General features: G+C 47.8%; 1 protein-coding gene across 1 annotated transcript; it reads right to left on the reverse strand.

Moving 5' to 3' along the window:
- Positions 1–16,286: 16,286 nt before the first annotated feature.
- Positions 16,287–26,869, reverse strand: RIBC2 (RIB43A domain with coiled-coils 2; the record flags this gene model as incomplete). The annotated part of the gene is made up of 7 exons (XM_081249097.1): positions 16,287–16,652; positions 17,803–17,969; positions 20,183–20,410; positions 21,679–21,797; positions 22,815–23,159; positions 25,962–26,043; positions 26,756–26,869. 7 exons carry the CDS (start codon positions 26,867–26,869, stop codon positions 16,574–16,576), a joined length of 1,134 nt encoding a protein of 377 aa, XP_081105223.1. The 3' UTR covers positions 16,287–16,573.
- Positions 26,870–27,024: the final 155 nt, after the last annotated feature.

Raw genomic sequence — 27,024 nt, forward strand, 5'->3', positions numbered from 1 at the left:
CATTAGATCTGTCACCGGGTCTTGCTGTTTAATGCGTTAATTTGTCAGTGCCCTTCCTGAAGTGTGTGTCTCAGAGGAAAGGAGCCCTCAGCTGGCCAGTGGGGTCTGTCTCAGCTCCTCAGCTGCATGAGGTCCCTCTGTGCACACAGCCTGCCCACCTGATCGGTTAAACCACCTGTCACCCAGCGTCTCCTGCATGGAGGGGAGGGTTTGGACAAGGACTAACTCTTTTTTTTTTGATTAATTGAAGTGTAGCTGATTTACAATGTAGTGTTAATTACTGCTGTACAGCAAAGTGACTCAGTTATATATATATATACATTCCTTTTCATATTCTTTTCCATTATGGTTTATCCCAGGACGTTGAATATAGTTCCCTGTGCTATACAGTAGGACCTTGTTGTTTATCCATCCTATATATACCAGTTTGCATCTGGTAAGCCCAAACTACCGATCCTTCCCTTCCCCACCCCCCTTCCCCCTTGGCAACCACAAGCCTATTCTCTATAGGACTGACTCTTTAATGCCCAGTGCAGGCCTCTCCTGGTAGGCTCAGCCCAACATCCTTTTGGAGGAAGGCATCCATTTTTGTAACAGAAACTCCTTCAAACAGTTACTCGGTTCCCAAACCTTGGCGTCACCCTTGACCCCTCTTCCAATCTGTCATCATGTCTATTTGCTCCATCTCTAAATTTGTCCAGAGGCATGTCACTTCTCTCCGCATATGCTGCTTCGCCTGAGTCCAAGCTACCATCATCGCCTACTTGGATCATTACCACGGGCTCCCTGCTCGGCTCGCAGCTTCATCATTGCCCCCCCTCCCCATGCTTGTCTCACCAAGCAGCCAGAGAAGCCATTCAACGTGCAAGTCAAACCGTTCCTCGCTAAAAACCCTCCAGAGGCACCAGTCTGACTCCCAGTAGAAGTCACAGTCCTTGCAACCTGGACCGTCACTGAGAATCCAGCTCCCTCCACCCCTCCTCCTCCCCCACTGTGCTCCAGCCATGCCAGCCTCCTGGACCACCCAAGCATCGTCCCTCTTCAGGACCTGTGTGCTTGCTGTTCCCTCTGCCTGGAAAGGTTTTGGTCCTCACACCTTCTGGTTCTTATGTCAATGTCTTCTTCTGGCTGAAGCCTTCCCTGGGGTAGTGGACACTGATGTGTGATCCTGACCCCTCTTCAGGAGCGAAGGACTTGTCCCCTGGCTGCTGGGAGGTGCACTCAGCTCTCAGCCCCTTTGAGGATTGTCTCAGCTGAAGAAAACCTCCTGTTCAAGCACATGCATCCTTCCAAGGCAGCCTCATCCGAGGCCAGTCAACATGGGGGATTTGAGACAATTCTGAAGGCTCATCTGTGTCCAGAGCTCCATGGGGTGCTGGCTGAGTTCTTCGGCTTGAGTCACAGCTCAACTCCTCCCAAAGCCCAGTCCTGCTTCCTTCCCTTCCTCCTGCACATGTGGATTCCAACTGTCCTCCGCAATAAATACCCCTACGCGAATCCCCAAATCAGCATCTGCTTCCCCGGGAACTCAGTTACCCTGGTCACTCAACCTTAAATTGCCGAGCTTCTCCCCAAATTCACACTCCATCAGCCCTTCCTTCCCTGCTCATCAGCACCCATCACCACCTACAGCCACAGATTCACTTGTTTATTGTCTTTCCTCCCACCAGAACGTAACCTCCATAAGGACAGGAACTTGTTTCGTTTTGTCATTTCATTGCCCAGAACAGTATCTGGCACCATAATTATCCACTCAGAATTTGTTGAGTGAATGAGTGAGTGAACAGCCACACCATCCTTGACTTGTAGTCAACAAATTCCTCCAAATCCTTTTCTCACACTCTGTCGACTATGACATCCCGAGTTTGTGTAATTGATTTCGGGGCCTGATTCCAGATCTCGACAACTTGTCACGGCTAAATTCCATCCTGCCGATTGTGTCGGTCCTGGTTCTGACTCTAATCCCCTGGGGAACTGAGAAGCATACATTTTAGAGCTTCATCCAAGTCACCATTAAAAATGCTGCATAGTACAAAATAGCTCTCATAGCCATATTCTTGGTAGCATTTCTGTCTGCTTTTGTTGATCTTGTCTGCGTACTGATTTGCTTGTTTATTTCCGTCCCCTCATTAGCCTACACATCTTGTTAACAGCTGCAGCCCAGGGCCTAGCACTGCGCCTGGCATATTATAGGCTCTTTTTTTTTTTTTTGCGGTACGCAGACCTCTCACTGTTGTGGCCTCTCCCGTTGTGGAGCACAGGCTCCAGACGCGCAGGCTCAGCGGCCATGGCTCACGGGCCCAGCCGCTCCATGGCATGTGGGATCCTCCCGGACCGGGGCACGAACCCGTGTCCCCTGCATCGGCAGGCAGACTCTCAACCACTGCGCCACCAGGGAAGCCCTATAGGCTCTTGATAAACATGCATCAAATGAACGAATGGCTCTCCCCCTTACAGAATGTGAGCTGTCTGGGGCAGAAGCCACATCCAGTCACCTTCGAATCTGCCAGAAGAGGCTTTTGGCATTAATACGTGAGTTACCAGGGCTGGGATATGAGCATGAGGGTGGCTGTGATTCAGGTCGTGTTGTGCTGGCCTCTTGGCCCTATCACCCCCAGGAAGTGGGTGTCACATTTCCATACCCAGGCCTGGCTGCTTATGCTCTCTGACCCCTTGGGGCACCTCTCAGGGACCACTGTAGGGACATGCTGCCTGGTACTCCCTGTGGCTTCCAGGAATGCTGGTCCTTGGACTTCCAGTGCCATCCCCTGGATCTGTGACAGGAGCGCCGTGGAGCTGAGCCACGGATCTCTCTGTTATCAACCAAGCCACTATGATTAGGAAACACCATGTGCCTGGACTGTCATTTTCCCCACACTGAGTTTTTCCCCAGCAACTCCTCAATCATCACACAAACAAGAGCCCGGTGGATTCACCCACTTGCTCTCTAGACATGTCCTGAGTATGTCAGAACACTGGGTGGACCTGCTCAGGCTCAGGCTATGAAACTCACGCCCCACACTTCATCAATCTCATTCAACAAATACATGTCATGTGCCGGGAACAGTAGCGAATAAAGTCAAGTCCCTGCCCTTTAGGAACATACATTTTAGCGGCAGGGGATCAATATACACATCAGGCGATATATGCCATGGAGAAAAATAAAGCAGGAGAGGAGGGAGGAGCCATGAAGGAGGGGTGTTGCCATTTTACTTAGGGGGCAGGAAAGGGCCTCACTGAGAAGGTAACTCTTGAGATGAGTCCCTAAGGAAGTGATACAGTTGGCCACAGGGATACTCAGAGAAAGAGGATTTTAAATTGAGGGAATAGCAGGTGCAAAGACCCTGAGGCAGGAGGGTAATTGGCATGCTCAGTGAAGAGCAGGGAAGTGAGGTGGAGCAGAGTGAGTAAGGGGGCGGGGGAGTGAGCAGGAGAGGAGGTCAGAGAGACCACAGACAACGGAGTCAGATGGGGCTCAGAGACAACTGGCTTCACTCTGAGTGAGCTGGGAGCCACTGGAGGGTTTGAGTGAAAAGACAGACAGACAGTCTGACTTGCATTCTCACTTGGTTTCTGGGGCTATTGTGTTGAGAAGGAATGTGCACAGACAAGGGGAGGGGCAGGGGTACCAGTGAGGAGATAAGGGCTTGGACAAGGGGTTAGCCATAAAGGTGGTAAGAAGCGGTCAGATTGTTTATATATTTTGAAGTCCAGCCAACAGGATTTGCTGACAGAATTGGACGTGGGATGTGAGGAAGAGAAAATCCTGGGATGAATCCACGCTTTTTGGCCTGAGCAGTTGGAAGAATAGGATTGCCATTGACTGAACTGAAAAAGAGTGTGAAGGAACAAGTTTGGGATAGAGCTGCTTGGACACATTCATTCTGACCGTCTGTTAGACATCCAGTTGAAGCTATCAAGTGGGCGTTTGATGCTGAGCCTGGGATTCAGGGCCAAGGTTGGGCTAGAGAGATACATTGGCAAGCTGTCCCCCATCTCCAGTTTCTGGGGTTCTGCTAATCATACTTCCGGGCACTCTGTCGGGGAGTCAGCCTGTGGGACTTGCGGGTCACTGCCTGGCTCCACGTTTAACTGGCTCCAGGACCTTGGGAAAGTCAGTCCATTCTCTGAGTCTCAGTTCCTCAACTGAGAAATAAAACTAGCAATAATACACTGCAGTTTCATGAAGGTTTTAATCACCGAATATAGGCTGTGCCAGGGTTGTGCTGACCTCAGAGGGCAGCAGCCATGAATGCTGTTATATTTTGCTGGGCGTGTTTATTGTTGTTGCAAACCCACTGCCCTTTGGGCCTCTGGTTAACTCTGAGCCATATCCCCCTGGCCACAGTGATGGGGACCAGCGACGGGGCCTTGACCTCTTCACTGCTCATTTGAAAGGATGACCTGGTCTAATCAGACTCCCTGGGCATGAATTTGAGTTGGGGATGAGGAAATTGGGGCCATCAGTGGTGGGTCTGGAGCCAAAAGGCCATTCTGGATCACTTCCTATGTGAGCAAGCCAAGGACAGAATGACCTTGAGTGAGAGACTTCGTGGTGGCTGGCTAAATCCTGCTCTCATCCCAGGGAGGCCCAGATGGCCGTCAGGCCTAGGCTCAGCCTCCTTGAATTCCCACTGGACATCCAGCCAACAGAGGCGTATCTGTTGAGCCCAGGAGCCTCAATGGGAATCTTACGGGGTGATGAGTTCACGGCTCAGCCTGCTGTGGAGGAGATGGGCCCAGCTGCTTCTTTCTCCAGTGGGCTCTGGAATGTTCCGTCCCCAACAATTGTGGACGATGGGGTTGAAGTCTCTTTGGGTGCTGTTAAAACGAGTGTGTTTTGAAAGCTTTCTAGAACTTCTGGTAAAAAGAAAAGAGCCGTGAAATCATAGGCATTCCATTTTCCCACATCTCTATCCATGTCCACCTTCTGGGGCCATAACCAGCACTGGGAATTGGCCACGGAGGCACTGGATTCATCCCTTGCTTGGCAAAAGGAAAGAAGGAAGGCAGTGACTGCACTGGTGGTGCAGTGGTTAAGAATCCGCCTGCCAGTGCAGAGGACACAGGGGTTCCAGCCCTGGTCCGGGAAGATCCCACATGCCACAGAGCAACTAAGCCCGTGCGCCACAACTACTGAGCCTGCGCTCTAGAGCCCGCGAGCCACAACTACTGAGCCCACGTGCCACATGTACTGAAGCCCGCGCGCCTAGAGCCTGTGCTCTGCAACAAGAGAAGCCACCGCAATGAAAAGCCCCGCGCACCGCAACGCAGCCAAAAATAAATAAATAAATAATAAAATATATATTTTTTTTTAAAAAAGAAGGAAAAGAAGGAAGGCAGACCTAACAGCCACAGGATGGGCAAAACCAGTTTGGCCGGCCCTGGGCAGAGGGGTGGCTAGTTTCCAAGATGGGGCAGCGTGAACCTGGGGGCGACGCCGGGGCCTCTGCGTGGTTGTGGAAAGCGCAGAGGGAGGCCCCACCCTGCAACTGCTTCCTCCACGTAGCTCAGTCTTGCTCACTAGGCTCCTTCCAAATCCTTTCATCAACGTCTTAACGTCACGTGGACACATTGCACACGATCAGGAAGACGCCTCGTCTGGAAAATATACCCGAGGCGCCAGCTCCATACTCCCCACCACCCCGCCCCGCCATGTGCCTGCCTGTGACCAGGAGAGAAGCATGGGGACCGGTCACCGCCTCAGTGCACCGACGCTGTAAAGTGGCTGTCGCAGCCCGTTAAACCCACAGCCTCCAGAGCAGCCCCGTCTATCTGCCTGGAGAGACCAGAGGCACACGGGGAAACGAGGCGGCCGGGGGTCGGGGCCCTGCGGAGGGCTGGCGCATGCGAGGCAGAAACGCCACCTGCTGGTGGACCTCAGCATGGGCAGCCGGCAGCCAGCTCGTTTCCCACTGTCTGGTAGCAGGTGTGTTAAGGTCCCTCCTTTTGCTGTCTTACTGGGGGTTGGGGTGAAGTGGGGTCTTGGTGTTTTTTCTTTACATTTCCATCATTCCAAAAAAAATTGCCTCGTTCCCTTTGCAGCCAACCCCCATCCCCTGACCTAGGCAAACACAGAATACTTCTGCGCACTGTAGAACTTAACATATAGACGATTGTATTTGTGTACTTTTTTTTTTTTTTTTTTTTTGCGCGTTACGCGGGCCTCTCACCGTTGTGGCCTCTCCCGTTGCGGAGCACAGGCTCCGGACGCGCAGGCTCAGCGGCCATGGCTCACGGGCCCAGCCACTCCGCGGCATGTGGGATCCTCCCGGACCGGGGCACGAACCCGTGTCCCCTGCATCGGCAGGCGGACTCCCAACCACTGCGCCACCAGGGAAGCCCCCTATTTATGTACTTTTTGGGGTCTGCTACAATGTCTCTGACTACAGTTTCTGATTCATCCATTTTGTTGGGTATATTAGTAATTTGTTTCTTTTAATCAGTGAGTGGTACGGGTGTCACATTTGTTTATCTGATCACCTAGTGATAGACATTTTTGTTGATTCCAGTTTGGGGCTATTATGAATAAAGATGCTATGGACACTTCTGTAAAAGTCTTCTTGTGGACATATGTTTTCATTTCTCTTGGGATAGTTGGTCATAGGGTAAATGTGTGGTTACTTTGTTAAATGTTAACTGTATGGTTAAATGTATAATTAAATGTTAGCTTTAAATGTTTATGGTTAATTTTGTGAAAACTGCCTCTTTTCCACCAGTAATGGATTAAAGTTCTAGTTGCTCTGCATCGTGGTCATCATTTGGTATGGTTGTTTTTTTTTTTTTTAATTTTAGCCATTTTAGTGCCTATGTAATGGTATCTCATGGGCTTTTGAAACATTGAGATATAATTCACATACCATAATATTCACCCTTTTAAAATGTACCACTCAGCGGTTTTTAATATATTCAGAGTTGTGGAACCTTCACTACTATTTAGCTTCATAACATTTTCATCACTCCAAAACCCTTTAGTTCCTGGCAGGACACTAATCTACACTAATCTCTATGGATTTGTCTATTCTGGACATTTCATACAGATGGAACGGTAAAATGTGGCCCTTTGTGTCTGGATTCTTTCACTTAGCATACTGGTTTCAAGGTTCATCCACATTGTGGCGTTTAACAGGACTTCATTCCTCTTTATGGCCAAATAATATTCTGTTGTATGTATACACATACACATTTTGTTTACTCATTCATTGTCGATGGACATTTGGGTTGTTTTCAGTTTTGGGCTATTGTGAATAAAGCTGCTCTGAACATTCATGTACAAGGGTTTTTTGGTGGTTTTTTCTTTTTTTTTCTTTTTTTTTGGCTGCACCGTGCAGCATGCAGGATCTTAGTTCCCGGACCAGGGACTGAACCCTCAACCCCTGCATTGGGAGCACAAAGTCTTAACCACTGGACTGCCAGGGAGGTCCCATGTACAAGTTTTTGTATGGGCATGTTTTTACTTCTCTTGGGCATATACCTAGGAGTGGAACTGCTGGGAAACACTGTAACTCTGCTCCACAAATTCCAGCTTCCCCAACTCTGAGCGCTTCCTCCTCAGCTCAGTGAGGTGAGTGTACTCTGCTCAGCCTCCCCTCCCCCTGCCAAAGTACAGCAATGCCTCCAGGAAGAAGTCCTGGGAGATTATATAGCTCACCTTGTTCCCTTCCCTCAGGGATCATGGTCCTGCGCTGTCTGTTGTTCAATGTCTGAAAACTGTTGTTTCATTTATTTTGTCCAATTTTCTGCTGTTCATAGCAGAGGAGATAGTCCAGTTACTCCATCAAGTCTGGAAGTGGAAGACCCATGCACTTTTCAGATACCTATATCTGATAATTTCATCATCTAAAGTTCTAGGGAGACTCAAATCTGGGTGGTTGTTTCCACTGACATTTACTCATGGCAGGCTGTTGCCTTATGTGTTTTATATGTTTGTGTGAGCTTGTCTTTGATTGAATGTAATCTGGGAGAATCATGCGAAGTTTAAATTGGGACTGCTTTCTTCCAGAGATTATTTGTGTTAGCTTCCGTTAGGTACTATGGATGCAAAAGTAATCCGAGAATACTTAAATTTAATTTTTCTGCTGGGGATTTTTCTCACGTGTTTGAAAAAATTAAAACTCTGTGGCTATGTAAGAGTGAGCATACGGGGGTTCCCTGGTGGCTCAGTGGTTGAGAGTCCGCCTGCCGATGCAGGGGACACAGGTTCGTGCCCCGGTCCGGGAAGATCCCACATGCCGCAGAGCGTCTGGGCCCGTGAGCCATGGCCACTGAGCCTGCGCGTCTGGAGCCTGTGCTCCGCAACAGGAGAGGCCACAACAGTGAGAGACCTGTGCACCGCAAAAAAAAAAAAAAAAAAGAGTGAGCATATGGGTGTGAATTCTCAAAGACCACCATCATCATCACTGTCACCATCATCACCAACCATCATCACCAGCATCACCATCATTACCAGCATCACCAGCATCACCAACCAACATCACCAGCATCACCATCATCATCACCATCAACACCACCATCACCACCATCACCATCATCATCATCACCACCGTCATCACTGTCACTGTCTCAGCCACAGTGAAGACTCACTGGTTTCTAGCAATCTCTCTATCCCTAAGAGTGTAGCCACCTTCCAAGTTTTCAGATTAATGCTGAGGTCTCAATTTTGATGCTCACCCTTTACGAGGGTCTCTCATCTTCCTCTTGATTATTAGTCCCCAAAACACTGGGTTTCTGTTGCCACCAGGGCAGCCCCAGCTTCTATTTTTTGTTACCGTTCACTGTTCTGGTTTCAGTCCATTGTTCCTTCTTGTGTGTGTGTAACATTTTCATGGTTTCATTTACCCTCTTGTGAGCTCAGCAATGCATATAAAATGTTGGCTGTAATTTGTTCAGGATCTAGCTGAATTGGAGTAGACAGACTTTTTAGGATATTTAATCTGCCGTATACATCATTCCTCTGGAAGCAGAAATCCTCCACCTCAGTGACTTCATCTGTGAAGAATGGGGAGGATAATCCTGACTTCTGAGGATTGTTGCAAGGAACCGAGATATGTAAAAGGAATGTACTTAGCATAGCGCTTGTCACAGAGGCAGCCTGCCTGCAGTATCCATTCTGAAGTGGGAGGTAGACCAAAGCACTAAATACAACACGACGCACTGTTTACTCTTCAACAAAGACAAACGTTAGGCCAGGTGCCCAGGACAAAAGCACCACCTCAGTCTGTGAGGTTTGTGTGCTTGAGCTGGGCCTCTCTGTGGCTAGATGGCCTGAGCACTAAAGCAGGAGTCAGCATGACCCGGGTTTGGATCCCTGCTCTTCTCTTCTCATGCTGTGACATCATTTATCTCTCTAAACCTCAGTCTCCTTAACTGTGAATCAAAGTAATAGACAACTGCCTATCTCACAAGTTTGTTGCAAGGATCCAATGACATTATGTCAGTGACACTTGTCTACAATGCAACATGTAGATGTCAGAGGTTATTAGGCTGGTAGAACTGGAGAGAGGGAGGTGGCGTTTTGAGGCTACGGAGCTCTGTGTCCATGAAATGGGGCTGGCCAGCTGTGTTACCAAGTCCAAGCTCATACTGCTCACAGCTCAATGGGCCAATATATTGAGAGACAAGCTGTTGGGACAGGGAATACCAACTTTGTTTGAAAAGCCAGCATATTGAGAAGACGGTGGACTCATGTCCCGAAGACCCATCTTGCCTGAGTTAGAATTCAGGCTTCTTTTATACGAAAAGGGGAGGGGGTAAAGTCAAGCATTTCCTGGTTCCCATCAGCCTCTGGAGAGGATGTGTTAATTTCTTGTCCCTGCAGTCATTCACAGGTGGGCCTGGTCAAGAGGTTTCCTGGGAGCTAAACAAAGGTATTTTAGCTTAACACTCATTACTTGGGAGGCAGGGTTCCCAGAGATGGGCCACTATGTATAATTTAAGTTTATAGGCAACATCCCTTTAGTGATGAACCTGTAATAGAACACAAAGTTTCTTCCCCATTACAGTAGCAAGGGTGGTAGGGAACACTAAGCCTAGGGAGACTGATGGTGATTCAGCTTATCTGGGTTTGAAACCAGCTTCCCCCCATTACTAGCTGTTTGACCTCCAGCAAATTGATGACTTCTCTCTGCTCCTCAGCTTCCTCATGTGTAAAACGAGGATAAATAGCGACCATGCGGTTCTTGAGACGAGCTGATATTCCATGTAACACACTTCACTGAGTTCCCGCCTGGCACATAGTAGGTGTTGGATTAGCAGGAACCGTTCCTATAATGGGGGATACTTGGAAGCCAAAGGAGTGTGGCGTAAGCCTAACTGGGCTGTCAAAGATTATGGAGGAACGTTTTACACTTTAACTATGTGAAATGTGTAAAATTGGATATGTGTGCTGCAATTTGCATATTTGGAAAACAGACAAAAGCAAGAGAAAAACACTCAGCAGGGGCAAGAAGATTCGCCAGAAGTTTTAAAAATAATTGCGTTAAATGATTTCGTACCAGTCCCTTATGCTGAGGATATATGCTTTTCCTGTAGAAGATGCTTATTAAAAACCCTGGAGTGAGAATCTTGGAAGACCAGATGATATGAAAGGGCCAAGTTCTGCATGAAATGGTGTGGGCAAGACCCAATTAAAAATTTATCTTCATTTGGATCACAGTTACTAGAGGGTACAAACTGCTGGATAAGTTATACACAGGAAGTCTGAACAGGTAAGGAGGCACTGACAAATAAAGAATGTTTCCAAATTATTTCTTTAGTCAATCTACCCTTTAGCAAAGTCAGAAGCACTGACCCTTGAGTAGTGACTAGTAATAGTAACATAATTTTGCTAGGTTTTCCTAAAGGAGGGCAGTCCAAAGAAAATAGGCAGGGATGACAAAGCGAGAGAGAGGCATGGACATATATACACTACCAAACGTAAGGTAGATAGCTAGTGGGAAGCAGCCACATAGCACAGGGAGATCAGATCGGTGCTTTGTGACCGCCTGGAGGGGTGGGATAGGGAGGGTGGGAGGGAGGGAGATGCAAGAGGGAAGGGATATGGGAACATATGTATATATATAACTGATTCACTTTGTTATAAAGCAGAAACTAACACACCATTGTAAAGCAATTACACTCCAATAAGTTGTAAATAAATAAATAAATAAATAAATAAATAAATAAATAAATAAAATTAAAAAAGAAAGAAAGAAAAAAAAGAAAATAGGCAGGGAAAGATACTAGTAAAAACATTGAGAGCCAAAATGAAGTTTCTGATGTGTGCAAAGATACACACTATTGAACACACAAACTGTGTTGTGTGCAATTTCTGTTTATATTACTTCATCAGTAAAGATGTTCTATTGGTGAAACAGTGACCCAGGATTTAAATATTCGTATTTGCCATTAAGATACTATTTAGTGCTCAGGGTCTTGATTATACAAAGGCTCTTGGTTGTACAACACCATCCACAAACATATTAGGACAAAGGAGGAAGAGGACAGTGGGCCCTAGACAGGAATCAAGGTGCACAGTTCACTTCTACAGTATGCAGTCATGAAACACTGCATGTGCTTTTTCTCTGTTGGGCCATCTGTAAAGTAGGGATGAGAGGATAGACAAAGGAATTCGGTTCTAGGATTATACCCCCTAGTCTGCACATGAATTCAGTTTCCACATACTCAACTAGAACAGACTGGCAAGGCCAGGAGTAACACAGGGGCTACAAAGGAGAATCCTTGAATTATTTAGCATAGGGCTACTCCTTCAATTTCAGTTTCTCCCTCCATCATTCTGAACACTAGAACTTGAACTCAGAATAAAGATAAAGAACAATATGCAGGTGACATTTTTCCCCTTCCTAGCTATTTTATGGCTTCTTCTATTTTTTTTTAATTCTGATGTCATTTATTGGCACAAAAATTACCAGATACAACATGGTGTCTAGACATGGCTGCACTGTATACTTTGTGCATTTAGTTTAGTATTTCTTTTGCTCCTAACTCCCAACATGTACTAGACCTTCCCCCTCTGTGTCAGCACCTCCGTGATAGCATTTCTGTACTCCATGGCTTCTTCTTTTTTATAAATTAGACTTTATTTTTTAGAGTCTAATTTTTTATAAATTAGACTTTATTTTTTAGGTTTACAGAAAAATTGAGTGGAAAGTTCAGCGAGTTCCCATATACCTACTTCCCCCCTCCCCACTTTCCCATGTTACTAACACCTAGCTTTAGTGTAGCACATTTGTATAAATTAATGAGTCAGTAGTGATACATCATTATTAACTCAAGTCCATAGTTTAATTAGGGTTTGCTCTTTGTGTTGTATGTTCTATGGGTTTAGACAAATGTATAATGACCTGTATCCACCATTGTAGCATCATACAGAATAGTTTTGCTGCCCTAAAAATCCTGTGCTCCCTTTATTTACCACACCCACCCACCCCCCGCCCCAAATCCCTGGCATACATTGATCTTTTTACTGTCTTCACAGTTTTGCCTTTTCCAGAATATCATAAAGTTGAAATCATACAGTCTGCAGCCTTCTCAGATTGGCTTCTATCACTCAGTGATGTGCATTTAAGGTTCTTCCATGTCTTTTCATGGCTTGATAGTTCAATTATTTTGAGCAAAGAATAGTATCCCACTGTATAGCTGTACTGCTGTTTGTTTATCCATTCCCCTACTGAAGGACATCTTGGTTGTTTCCAAGTTTTGGCAAGTATGAATAAAGCCGCTGTAAATATTCATGTGCAGGGTTTTGTGTGGACATAGGTTTTCAACTTATTTGGATAAAGTCAAGTGACTTTTGAATCCTCTTATTTTAACTTTTCTGTGCTGTTTTGTTTTAGATGTGCCTTTTGTAAGCATCATATAACTGGAATTTTAATATTTTTAATTTTTTAATATATTTTTTAAGTTCAGAGTGATTTTATTAGATCAAATATTCTTTTTTTTAAACATCTTTATTGGAGTATAATTGCTTTACAATGGTGTGTTAGCTTCTTCTTTATAACAAAGTGAATCAGCTATATGTATACATATATCCCCATGTCCCCTCCCTCTTGTGTCTCCCTCCCACCCTCCCTATCCCACCCCTCTAGGAGGTCACAAAGCACCGAGCTGATCTCCCTGTGCTATGCAGCTGCTTCCCACTAGCTATCTATTTTATCTATAGTGTATATATGTCCATGCCACTCTCTCACTTCGTCTCAGTTTACCCTTCCCCCTCCCCGATAACTGGAATTTCTAAAAGCCAGTTTGTGGAGAGATAGACAATGATGCAAATATTAGCAAAATATTAATTGTAGAATCTAGGTAGTAGGTGTGTGAGTGTATTGTATAATGATTTCAATTTTTCTGTATGTGTGACATTTTTCATAATAAATGTTGGGGGGAAAAGTGAAAAACCAAGAAACAAAACAAAACCCTCTGGAGTGTGTGTGTCTGTAAAATCGAAATGGGGCCATTCAGAGGAGCCATGGAGAGGGTCCCACACCTGGAACCTGGCTCTGCCATCCAGGTGGAGGCAAGTTACTCAACCTCCCTTCTTTTGTCTTCTCTCGGCAGGACGGCAATCACAACATCCAGGGGTGCACGGGTGTTGCAACAACCTACCCAGCACTGGGCCTGGGATGCGGTAGTTGAATTAGTTGAATTAATCCCTGGGGTTCATTCATTTTCCTGCCTGAGAACCACGGGGAATGTGTTGTGCTGCTGGTCACCAGCAGAGGGCGCACTTAAAGCAAGCAAATATCCGGGTTTCGCGCCTAGCCTTCCTTTCGGAATTTTTTTTTTTTTTTTTTTTTTTTTTTTGCGGTACGCGACGCGCAGGCTCAGTGGCCATGGCTCACGGGCCCAGCCGCTCCGCGGCATGTGGGATCCTCCCGGACCGGGGCACGAACCTGCGTGCCCTGCATTGGCAAGCGGACTCTCAACCACTGCGCCACCAGGGAAGCCCCGGAATATTTTTTTTTTTTTTTTTTTTTTTTTTTTTTTGCGGTATGCGGGCCTCTCACTGTTGTGGCCTCTCCCGTTGCGGAGCACAGGCTCCGGATGCGCAGGTTCAGCGGCCATGGCTCACGGGCCCAGCCGCTCCGCGGCATGTGGGATCTTCCCAGACCGGGGCACGAACCCGTGTCCCCTGCATCGGCAGGCGGACTCTCAACCACTGCGCCACCAGGGAAGCCCCCCAGAATATTTTTTATGATGCGAAATTCAACTCTACTCAATGCTCTGTGGTGACCTAAATGGGAAGGAAATCCAAAGAAGAGGGTATATATGTATATGTAGCTGATTCACTTTGCTGGACAGCAGAAGCACAACATTGTGAAGCAACTATACTCCAATAAAAATTAATTAAAAAAAAAAAGATGAGAAATTCAGAGTCAAAGCAAGCCTCTCCACTTTGGGCCTGTGAGTCCAGGCATATAACTGGTATTACTAACGACTGCAGGGTCCTCCTAGCGCCATCTCCCTCCTAGCCTGTGTCCAGCAGCCCGGTGTATGATTCCACCTCCCACTCCTGTGCAAGGACCTACTTCCGTAAATGGGTCTCCCACTAGACTGTGAGAGATCCTAGCCCAGGGCCTGGCACAGCATCCAGGATTTGAAGAGCACTCAATGTGCACTGAATGCACTGACATCACCTCCCATCACTCACTTTATCTCCCTGCCCAACTGCAGGAGGATTAACAATCTACACAGGGTGTCACTCATCCAGGGCCCTCCCCGAAGCATGGCTTGTTCAGCCTGGGCAACAACATTCTCAATGGGATTATCCTGGGAAGCAAGCGGGCAGGTGCCCCTCTGCATTCCCCCCCATTAAGGGTTGAATTGTGCCCTTCCCGCCCCCCCCCCAGAAGGTATATTGGATTCCTAATTTCCAGTACCTCCGAATGTGATCTTATAAATAAGGTCATTGTAGATATAGTTTAGGTAAAGTCATTAAGCTTAACCCTAACCGAATATGGCTAGTGTCCTTATGAACAGGGAAAATCGGGATGCAGACACACAGGGGATGAAAATGCCACGTGAAGATGAAGGCATAGATGTGGGTGATGCATCCACAAGCCAAGGAACACCAAAGGTCATCAGCAAATCTCCAGAAGCTGGGAGACAGGCCAGGAACAGGTTCTCCTGCAAGGCCCTCAGAAGGAACCAGCCCTGTCGACACCCTGGTCTCGGATTCTGGCCTCCAGAGCTGTGAGGAACTGTTCATTTCTGTTGTTTAAGCCCCCCAACGTGTGGTACTTTGTTATGATAGTTCCAGGAAACTCTACACCCTCAACATGCTTCTCTAAAGGATGTTCAGCTCCAACTGATCCACCTGGGAAAACCCTGCCAATCCTCAGCCTCTGGTTAAACATCAGCCAGTGAAGGGTTTTCAGCGGGGAAGAAAGAGGAGCTGTGTTTAGAAGAGAGATGTGGGCTAAGCACATCCAGCTCCACCTTGGCTAATGATGAAGTGCCACCGAGAGCTGCCACTTGTCACTGGCCATATGCATATAGTCCTGCAATAAGCCTACACGGAGAAGGTAGAGGTAACTGGTCGGGACCCAGTCATCTGGGCCTGGGAGCTAGTGACCCCGTTACTGCTGGACATACTCTCCCCCTCCCCCTGTGTAAATTGCCTCTCTTCACCTCCCTACTGGCAAATTCCAAAGCACGGTTCAAGACTCTGCAGACTGCTAGTCGTCCCCAACTCTGTGTTCTTCCATCTTTTATACCATTGTGGAATTATTGCCTGTCACGTGGTTAGCCAGCAAGGCTCCCCAGCTCCGCCGCAGCGAGGCATGGTCACATGACTAAATTCTGACCAATAGGGAGCGAGCAGACGTGAAATGTACACTTCCGGAGCCACGGCCTTGCTGCTGTGCTGCGTTCACCCACCACTTTCCTTCCGGTTTTCTCCTGCCTGCTGGCCTGAATGTGATAGGTTGGTGGGAGCTGGAACAGCATTCCGGGACCACAGGATGCTAGATGGCAGAGCAATGAGGGAGCACTGCTCAGCTGGGGCTCTGACGAGAGGAGGAAATAAACTTGTGCCTTTTTGGCCACTCGTGTTTTGGGTCGTGTTACCAGGAGCCAGGAGAGAGAAGTGGTTGAGAGCCAGACACCCTGGGTCAACCCCAGGTCCACCACGTCCCGTCAGCGTGACCTTGGGCAAGTCACTTAACGTGTCTATAGCTCAGGCTCTTCACCTGGAGAATGCGGTAATAAAAATACCCACCCCGGGCTGCTGTGAGAACCAAATTAGTTAATTCCACGTGAAGCGGTTAAAATGATGCCTGTGAGTATTGGCGACTGCACCAGCTGAACCTAGAGTATAATACGCAGGCTTTCTTCCCTGTATCTACAGCACCAGAGCTGCTCTAGAAATAGTCTGAGCTGAGTTGAACGGACACTAATGCTCCTCATAGAAATACAGGAAGGGGTTTAATCAAGTTTTGTGTACGGTGGAAAAATTAAGTTCAATAGTACCTCTGGACCAAAGAGCGACTTTTTTTTTTTTTTTTTAACAGATGGGACTCTTCAAGGTTACTGCCCTTTATAGGTAAACGATTCAGAGGGAAAGAAGGTGCCTTTTTCATTATCGACTTCTTGTATTAAATTGTGCGAAATAATCTTCTGTGGGATGATTTGTACAGATTTCCTTCATATATTTTTTCCTGATAATAAAACAAGGAGAAAAAGAAATCAGCAAATGCCTGACTTCCTAAACATTCTACTGTTTAATTGGTGTGTTAACCCCAGGATACAGAGTGCATTCCAGCCCTACGAGCTAAAGGGGGAGGAAGGGGGCATTTCATCACTGCTGATTAGTTTAGGGACCTGCGCACGTGAAATGTGGGGATATCTTAGAATTCCATGATTGTAAAGACATTTGCTCATCCCATTTGATTTCTGTGAGATTCTCTCTTAATTCTCCTTATTTAGGCCCCCAATGATGGACCCACCGATAAACAGACATTAGAAAAAATACTGGTGGATCCCCTCCGAGTTCAAGCCAGAGCTTGATGAATAGATAGATAAATAAGTAAATAAATAATGGGTTTTTTTTTTTTAGTGACAAATTCACCTACTGATCTGCATTTGACATTTTCTGTAGCTGGAACTCTGAACTACTCCTGGGGCCTAATACGAAGAAGAGGCTCCAGACTTGTTCTGGGCAGCCCAGGAACCCCTTCCTCTCCCCGGAGAGCCCTCCCTGCAGTGGGCAGCTGGCACTGTCCTCCCCCACGTCTGAGCCACGCAGCCTCCTCCCGGAAGCCCACCCGGTGCCTTCCCCTGGGACTCCTGGTGCCCTCCGTGTACTCCATCACCAGCACCCGTGTCCGAGCCTGCTGGGGTCCGCCAGTGCCCAGGTGAGGACTGTCCAAGGAGGGGTGTTTACAGGTTGAGGGCACAAAGGAATCTCAATCCCTGGTCTGCGCGGGGACCGATGGTTTCCTCGCACTTAATTTCTGGCTTCTTAGCTCTGAGTCCTTCTTCCCCTTCTCTTTACCAGGAGGCTATGCTATAGCCCCCACCACTGCTGCTACAGGGCCTCTGGTGAAATATACCCCAAGGGTCCCGAGCCCTTGGGTGGGAAGGATTCAGGGAGGGTGAGCCAGGGGTCCAGGAAAGGACGGTGCCTGCTCTATGGGCCCTGCATGGCCAGCGCCTACCCCCGCTTTCCCCGAGCCTGATTCCCTCGATGATGCCCCCACTTCCCACCCACCCCCCTTGACCCTAACCTGATCCCAGCCCCCTCTGCTTGTCCTCCCCACCCGTGCCCCCATCTCCCCGCTGCTGCCCAGGCCCCCGCCTGGCACTGACTGCAAAAGCTGCTCCTTAGCCAGGCCGAGGTTGTTGCAGTCCAAGGCGCTGCGCAGGTCACGCTGTTGGCACTGCTGCTGTCGCTCAAACAGCAAGGCGGCGCGAGCCTGCTGGACCCTCTGCCGGTCCCAGTCCATGTCTCGCTGGCGTTCTTCTTCCTGGAGCCTCTGGAGAGAGGAGAGGTGACTCACCACCGCCTGTCCCCAGCAGAAGAGACCCAGGGGATTGTCTCTAGGAGCCGGCCTTTCATTTTACAGATGGAAAAACTGAGGCCCAGAAGGGGGCAGGTAGGTGAGCAACGTCATGCCGGAAATCAGAGGAGACCCCCCCCACCTGCCATCAGGCTGGTGGCCCAGCTGATTCCCCGTCTTGGGAGGCCTTGGCTGGTCCTCTGAGCCTGAAGGGACAGCGGAGTCTCAGTTCCAACAGTGGTTCCCAGCCCAGGGCTCCATAAGCAGGGCCCATGGGTGTCAGGTCCTCTGCATCTGGGATGCTACCAGTGGGCAGTGACACCACCTGGCTGGATACTGGGGTCCTCTGGTCACTTCTAGAATGTGCTGATGCCACAGCCCCACCCCGGGACAGTGGCTCAGGATGTTGGGGGTGAATTTCTCTGCGCCCTTTACAGCAGAGTGCCTTGAAAGTATTGTCTGCACTTACTGTCTCCTTGCCCTCCTGCCTGTTCTCTCTCCAGCCCATTAGACAGGCTGCCACCCCTCCACCAAAGAAGTGACTGCCCAGTGCTGGGTCTTGCATCCAGTCGGCAGCCCAGCAGTGGCGTTTGACCCAGGGGTTCCCACGCTCCCGCTGAATTCACCACTGCTTGCATCCCTCCTACCTCTCTGGCTGCTCCTTCTCAGGCCGCTTTGCTCTTTATAAACGATGGGGGTGGGAGGGGAGGGTCCCTCTGTCTACACTCACTCCCTTTGTGATCTCCAGGTTCACAGCTTTAAATACTCTCAGTGCAGTGATGACTTCCTGTTTATGTCTCCAGCCCAGATCTCATTCTGAGCCCCAGACTCTACATCCAGCTGCCTGCTGGGCTTTACTTGGAAGTTGTGTCAGAAAATATAACTTGTCCACCAGTAGCCATTTTTCCTTCTTTCTTAATCAAAGAATCACCAGCACTTCACTGCCTGGAATAAATACTACATTTCTTCTTTATAGTTTGGGGCAACCTAGTGACTGAGTTCTCCAACGAAATGTAAGTGGAAATGTCTTGTGAAACTTCTAGGAAGTGTCCTTAGCGTTCTTACCCCTTCCTTCTTCCTGCCAGCTGGAATATGCACATGATGACTGGAGCTCAAGCAGCCATCTTACACTAAGAGGTGGGAACCAGGTGCTGAGAATGGCAGAACTTTAGTCAATGGTCGTGGAGCTGCCATACCAGCCCTGGGCTGTTTTCTTAAGGATTTAGTCTACATGCAAGAGATAAAGTTCTGTTTCCTTTAAGATGGTGTTATTTGGGATTTTCAGCTGAATCCTAGCAGACCTAGATATCTAAAGAACATTGCACACAACATATCCAAAATTGCGCTTGTGATTTCCATTCTCTTATGAACTTCCCTCCTGGACTTGTTCCTCCCACCATCTTCCCATCTCTGTAAGTGCCAACTCCTTCCTTCTCGTCACTCAGGCCAGGATGCCTGGAGTAATCCTTAATTCCTCTGTCTCTCACATGCCATGCCAAACCCTTCAGCCAACTCTGTTGGCTCTAACTTCCAAATACATCCAGAATCCGACCACTTCTCAGCACCACTGCTGCCAGCGCCCTGGCCTCAGCCAGCACCATCTTTGACCTCAACCGTCAGCCTCCCCAGTGATCTCTCTCCTTCCCGCCTTATCCCCCTAAGTCCACCCTCAACACAGCGGCGGGAGGGATCCTGTTACTGTGAGATCCTGTCTCTCCTCTGCTCAGAACCCGCCAGAGCTCCCCATTTCGGTCACAAAAAAGGCAAAGTCTTCCCCAGTGGCCTGCCAGGCCCTCAACCCTCTGCCTCTTGGACCTCATCCCACCCTCTCCGCTCTCTCCACTCCAGCCACCAGATGCCTCCCTTCTCTGAACAGGACAAGATGGCCCTTCCTCAAGGCCTTTGCCCTTGCTCTTCACCCCGCCTGATCGTCCTCCCCACCTTCAGCCCTTTGTTCCAGAGCCATTGGTCCCCTGATGACCGTCCTCACGCCCAGCAATCTCAGCCCCTTCCCCAGCCTCCTCCCCTCCCTAGCGCTTGTCCTCCTCTCACTAGAACACAGACTCCTTGAGGGCAGCTTCTAGGGCCGAGCGTGACAGTGGCTATAACTAGATGCTTGAGGAAGGTGGCAGAGAGCACAGGGCCCCGTCTGAGGGCTCGGGGGGGTGGGGGTTGGGGAGGACAGGCACCAGCTTCTCCTGGACTTGCTGTTTCTGAACCAGGCGGATGTGCTCCAGCTGCTCCCAGCTCATGCCCTTCCAGCGGTCGGGGACCACGCGATGGGGCCCGAAGGAGCTGGCTGCCTGCTGGGGGTTCTCCGAGAGCAGGTCCCCATGCAGCAGGTTGGAGATCTCGGCCAGGTTGTCCTCTTGGTCTTGTTTTTTCTCTTGAATTTTCTTTTCCACTGACTCCAAGGCCTGCTCAGGGCAAGATATTAAGGGAGATGCTCTGAGTGACCCCGGTGGGACTGAGGCACAGGCTGGCAAATCTCACTTGGGGCCCTTGAAGGAAGAATGTGCTAAAGGGCACTGGGGATGGGGGGAGGTGTAGACTTGTCAGGCATGGATGTGGGGCGTCCCTCAGACCCCCAGCTGCCTGGGAGATGCTGGGTGAGTGGACTGGGCTCAGGGAATCACTACCTGTTGGTCGTGTGCATAATTGCTGCACGTCTTTGTCTGCAGTGATTTGCAAAAGCAAGGAGCTGCCCCCCGTTAGGCTGCCATCTCCCCTCGGCTTGGCCTCACCCGCCCCAAGACAGGGCTGTGTACCCCTCCGTGTGGTCCTGGTCAGCCTTGGATGGCGGCGGGCCAGAAAGAACAGCCAACCAAGTGATTCACAGCAGTGGTGATTTCTAAAAGGTGTTCCCACTGCCCGGCAACCTCAGCCCCAGGGATAAATAAATTCCTGGCCGAATCCCTATTCACATGAGGCTGATGGGTGGAGGGAACAGGCCCTGGTTGTGTGACCTGGAGCAAGTCACCTCTCCTCTCTGGGCTGCAGTTATTTCTCCATAAAGTCAAGGGACGGATTAAGAGACATTTGTCAGTGTTACCAGTTCTCTTTAGTAATGAATGGACAGGGCACTTTTTGAGGTGCCCACACACAGCAGGCGCTCACAAGGAGGCCCGCTCACCTGCGTTACGTAAGCCCACGCTTTGCAGCTGGACAGGCTGGGATTTGAATACTGGACTTGTGGTATTTGGAAGTCCAGTATTTGAATCTGCCAAAGCAAATCAGATTAGTACTTAGGCATCCCAAAGAAAGTCAGTTCCCCACTCTGAGCCCATTTCTTTATCAGTTAAATTGGGTTAATCACGCCCCTCTGAAAGGGTGGTTGAACACAGTGACTAATAAGAGCAGCCGGGATTGAAAAGAATTGCTGGGCTTCCCTGGTGGCGCAGTGGTTGAGAGTCCGCCTGCCGATGCAGGGGACGCAGGTTCGTGCCCCGGTACGGGAGGATCCCACATGCCGCGGAGTGGCTGGGCCCGTGAGCCATGGCCCCTGAGCCTGTGCGTCCGGAGCCTGTGCTCCACAACGGGAGAGGCCACAACAGTGAGAGGCCTGCGTACCTAAGGAAAAAAAAAAAAAAGAATTGCTATCATTGATGAGTCAAGGAGGCTGGGGCACGCTGGGGAGGTGGCTGTGTGTTTGTCTTCCCCTCCAGACAGAGCCTGGGGTATACACCTGGTTCTTGTTGAATTCTTTCACAGCTGCGCAAACCGCCTTTCTGGTGGTGCTTTCCAGATTCTGTAAATGCTTGGCTGTTTCGTCAAACTGCAGCCTTGTCTTCAGGTAGAGATCCTCTGAAAGGAAGCAAAACGCAATCAAACCTTGCGTGCCTGCCCGGAGATCCTTCCGAGAAGTGCAGAGCAGCACCCTGTGGAGTAACTGTTTGTCATCACGGCCCCATCCAAAGAAAGGGGGTGCATCAGAAGGCTGTGGGAGATTGACATGAGTCAATTCAAGTAAAGCTCTTAGGTGGGTGCCTGGCAGTGTTAGCAGTCACCACTGTGGCCTGGTAATGTCTGCTATGGATTGGTAATGTCTGCCGTGGAACCAGGGGAGAGGGGTTTAGAGGGCAGCATTGCAGGAGGTAAGGTCAGACTTGTTGGTCCTTGAAATAAATTTGGTTTTTATGGAGTAAAATGAGAAGCTATTGGTTTTGAGCAAAGGATCCAGCTTAACTTTTAAGGGGATCATTCTGGCTGCTGGGTTGAGAAAAGACTCTAGAGAGACAAGGGCAGAAGCAGGGAGACCAGTTAGAGGTTATATATTGGAATGATCCAGTTGGGAGATGCTGGCTGCTTAGTCCAGAGTGGTAGTGGAGGACATGGTGAAGGTGGGTGGAATTTGGGATGACTTGCTGCTGGACTGCGTGTGGCATTTGAGGGGAAGGAAGGAGTCAAGATGACTTGGGTTTGGGCCTGGGCAACTAGAGGAACAGAGCTCCCATTGATGGAGGTGGACGGGCAGGTTCAGGGGATGATCAGAGTTTCTTACTGGACACGAACTGATATAGCCTGGACCTATGTCTTGCCCACACACTGAGGGCCGGGACCGATGCTGAGTTACCCTGAACTCCAGCATCCCACTGGGGCCCGGACAGAGCACAAGCTCAGAAGGTGTTTCCTGCGTGATGGGCACGTGGCTGAAGATGTTTAAATCCTGGAACCCGGGTTCTCATGTCTCTTTCTTTGGCCACGTGGCCAAAGTAGCATATTAGTGAGACTTAAAAGACAAAATGAAACAAGAAAAAAAAGGGGGGGTATTGATTTGTTGAAGAAAGTATTGAGACCCATTTGTCTTTTTTGTTCCATTACCTGCGCATTTTTGGTTGGCGCGGGCAATCTTCCATTCCCTTTGCTGTTGCAAGGACCATTCCCTGTTTTGTTCCTCTTGGAATTTCTTCCTCTGATAGAAGTTTAAATCCTCTCCCATGAATTTCTGCATTCCTGATATTGTATTCCGAGCATCATTATCTGACTGCCGGGCTGGAAGATCTTTCTTAAGGGCTAGGGGGTCGGAGAGGTCAAATTCACGGCGAGTTTCTGGCTTCTGAAAGCTCTGTTGGAAATCATTGATAGCTTTACAGAGATTTTTCCTGTCTCTCCTTTCCCGGTCTTCTGATATGCATGCGATCTTGTCATTTTGCCTCATTTCAGCAGCTAGAAGAGATACAGCATATCCATCAGCTTAAGATTCAGAGTAAAGACATAAATTTGAATCTGAGGCAGGAGATAGATGGGTCCCAAGCTAGGCATTTACAACTGGCCTCCCGTGTACATTTCATGGAGCAGGAAAAAGTGAGCTTTGGGCCAGACACTGACAACTAGTCTCCTGTTTGCATTAGGACATAGATGGGCTCCAGGTTAGACATTTAAAATCAGCCTCCTGTTTGCTCTCCGAAATGGAAGTAACAACAGAAACAAGGTAAACAGCCAGGCTTTGTCTCCAGGGGATGCCTGAAGATAACAGTCCTGACAGGAACAGAGAGGGGCTAACCCTTGTTTGGGTAAAGGATCAAGAGGTCACATATTTCCCATCCTTGGGGCAAGGGAGACATTGCACATGCGCAGAAAGGCTCCTTGGGGGTCAAAAAGGAGGGGGCACCACTCCATAATAGGTGATGTTAAGGCCGTCCCATAGGCCTCTGGGCTGAAATACCATCTTGGAAAAAAATCTGCGCACGCATGCTGGGGAGGGGCCTAGGGCAGGTCACGTGTGGAAAAAGAAGCCATGTAATTGGCCAAAGGTAAACAGACCCGGAAGAGCTGCCCTATCACCACCTCTTTACTGGGCTCCTCCTCATTAGGGGGATGCCCACACCCTTTCTCTCCCGGTGTGCATCTCTGCCCTGCTTCTGTCTTAACTAAGCAAACTGTTTCTCTGTGTGCTCTCCCACTTGTTGTGCTGTGTCTCTAATAATAAATTTGTACCTGTTTTTACAGTTTTTGCCTCCGTGAGAAACGCGTTTTTCACTGGGATCAAGAGCCAGGGGCTGTGGTGACTATGATTCCTGGTTTTCATCCAAGCTCCCCAGGTTCAATTCCAGGGCAGGGAATCAAGATCACGCTTCAGGCCACCACTTACTGCTGCCTCTCCAAGATCAAATCCACTTAAAAAATGATTTTTAGTGATTCTAAAAGTAATCCAACCTTCCAAAAGGTTAACACAACCATTAAAGGATTAGTCTTCTGAATATGTAAAAAGCACCTACAAATCAACTTAAAAAAAAAAAAAAAAAACGATAAACAGCCTAACCAAAAAGGGGGCCAAGGAGAGGAAAAGGCAAATCAATATAAAGAAACCTGAATGATCAATAAACTTGTGAAAAGATCATCAACCTTACAAGATGGGAAGCATCCAATGAATTGGAGAAACACTTCAAATGCGAATAATAGCAGGTATTAGTAAGGATGTGGGGAAACAAAGATTTCTTGTTTACTGCTTGTGCGAGTGTAACTTGGTACACTTTCATAACTTTGGAAAGCAATTTGCCAACATCCCGTAAAACTGAAAACATGCACATACTATGACCTATCAATTCCATTTCTAGGTACACCAGGGACATGAACATTGGGACATAATGCAGGACAGTCATTAACATTGTTTGCAATTATTTAAAAAAACTGGAAAAAATCTAAATCAGCCACCAGTAGAGAAAAAAGAAATTGTGGTTAAAATTCATATGACAAAATATCATAAAGCAATTAAAATGAATATTCTGTATGTAGCTCACCTATAAATTCCAAAAATAGATTGTTGAATTTTTTAAATGTTGCAAAAGGATACATTCAATATAACATCATTTATGTAAAATTTTAAAACACACACACAAATTTTATATTGTCATGGATGTACATACCTAAATAGTACAAGTACAAAAACATGCATGGGAATGACCACACCTCTGAGAAGGGAAGAAGAGGAAAATGGTAAGGTGGGGGAGAGCTTTAGCTATGTCTGTACAACATTTAATTTTCAAAAAGCATTCTTAAGGTATCTAAAGCCAGTTTGGCAAAATGTTCATATCTTATCTGGTGGTGGGTATGTATATGTCTGTCATGTCGTTTTTGTACATTTGAATTACTTAAAAAAAATTTTATTGAAGTATAGTTGACTTACAATGTTGTGTTAGCTTCTGCTGTACAGCAAAGTGATTCAGTTATACATACATATATTCTTTTTCATATTCTTTTCCATTATGGTTTATCACAGGTTTGAATTACTTTAAGCTAGAATTTTAAAAGGTAAAAGGTTTAGAAAATATGAAACAGTATAAAGAAGAAAATCAATTTCACTCATCATACCATCACTCCAACTTTACCACTGCTGACATTTTGGTATATTTCCTTTCTGTCTTTTTCTAAGCATATTTTTATGTATTTTAAAACTTATATATATTTATATATGTATTTAAACTTAATTGATAACCCACTGTATATACAATTTTGTACCCTGCTTTTTTCTATTTAAAAAATCCTTACAGTGCTTTAAAAGAAATTGCTAGACATGATGGGGGAAAACGAATACTATTTGAGTATTTGATCTAAGAGCGGGAACACTATTATTTGAACCATATCTGGTTCTGAGTCAGCTCGGGGGTGTGAGCTCAGGAGTGTGTGTTGTCTACTGTAAACAGCTGTCCCCGGTAGAAGGTCTTGAACTTTTTGGCAGAAAATGTGTGTGTTTAAAGTTTTTCATACCCAGTTTTTTAAGAAAACAGAGAAAAACATACATTTATCCTCACAATATATTTCCTACAGCTCACATAGAATTCAATAGCTGTTTTTCTTTTAAGTGAGGAAGCATCAGTGCATTAAGTTAATTGAGCACAAGAAATTGTGAAGTTTTAAAAGGAGGAAGAGCATGAAAATTGCAAGTTTTTACATATGTGAGGAAATGTGAACTGGGGTCTAAAGGCACACAGCCCTGAACCACTAGATGGCCATTCAGGGAATGCTCACCAAAGGTTTCCTGTCTAGCTTTTTCAGTTGCTTCTTTTATCTTCTGGTCACAAACCTGAACATCCCAGGCTTCTGTGTCTCCCTGGGAAAGGAAAACAAAGGGAATTAGAGCCACATAATTTGATTCAGTTGATAACAATCCTACTGTAAGCCAAATCTTGTCATACCCGGATGCTTTTGCTTATAGCTGGTACTTCAGCCTGTCTTAAATTTCCCTAGAGTCTCCTTCTCCCCTTCTCAGTCAATAGATCCTCATCCTCAGAATACTGCTTAGGCATCACCTCCTCTGGGGAGTCCTCTGTGATTTCCTCTTCCAGCCCCAGTTGGTGCTCCCTGGCAGCCTTTGCTCGCCTCCCTCACAGCACGACTCCACTGCATTATAATGTGACCATTTTAATGCCTGCCTCCTCCACTCTGGGCTATGAACTCTGCAAGGTCAAGTACTGCCTTGCTCCTCATCTCCTGGGCCCAGCTCAGGCTTGCCACAAAATAGGAACTCCACTGGCATTTGTCAAATGAACGGACTGGAGGGAATTCCTGGCATTGTAGAAAATCCGGCTCAGAGAGAGGAGAATCGCGTTCCAGTCTCTGGCCATTAACTCCAGGCAAGCTCTCTCCCCGCTGCAGGACTCAATTTGCCTGTCTGGCAAGGGACAGGGGGCATTATTTGGCCTGTTAAGGTCTCTCCCATCCTCAGCAAAGTCAATACGTGGAACAAATCTTCCCGGCAAAGCCTGGAGCCGTCTGCAGCTGTGCCTCCTGGCCCCTTTCCCTTCCGGGCCAGAGGGTCTCACCCCGATGATCCTGTTCCTGGCATTGAAGATCCGTTTCTGCCTGCGCAGCTCCGCATATCTCCTTTTGGCCAGGCCGAAGTCCTCCTCCAGGTCCTTGGGCTGCGCTACCTCCATGACTGCGAATCGCCAAGACATTCTAAGAGGTTTTTAAAACATGCGAGATTAAAAGAAAAGACAACAAACATAAAACAAGCTCAAGCCAAGCGAGGCTGGCTCTCTAGGAGGTTGGGCTGGTGGGATCCGAGCCTGCTCCAGAAGCTCTCAGTCCG

The sequence above is a fragment of the Mesoplodon bidens genome (assembly GCF_964165515.1).
Source record: "Mesoplodon bidens genome assembly, chromosome: 11".
In the NCBI taxonomy this organism is placed as follows: Eukaryota; Metazoa; Chordata; class Mammalia; order Artiodactyla; family Ziphiidae; genus Mesoplodon; species Mesoplodon bidens.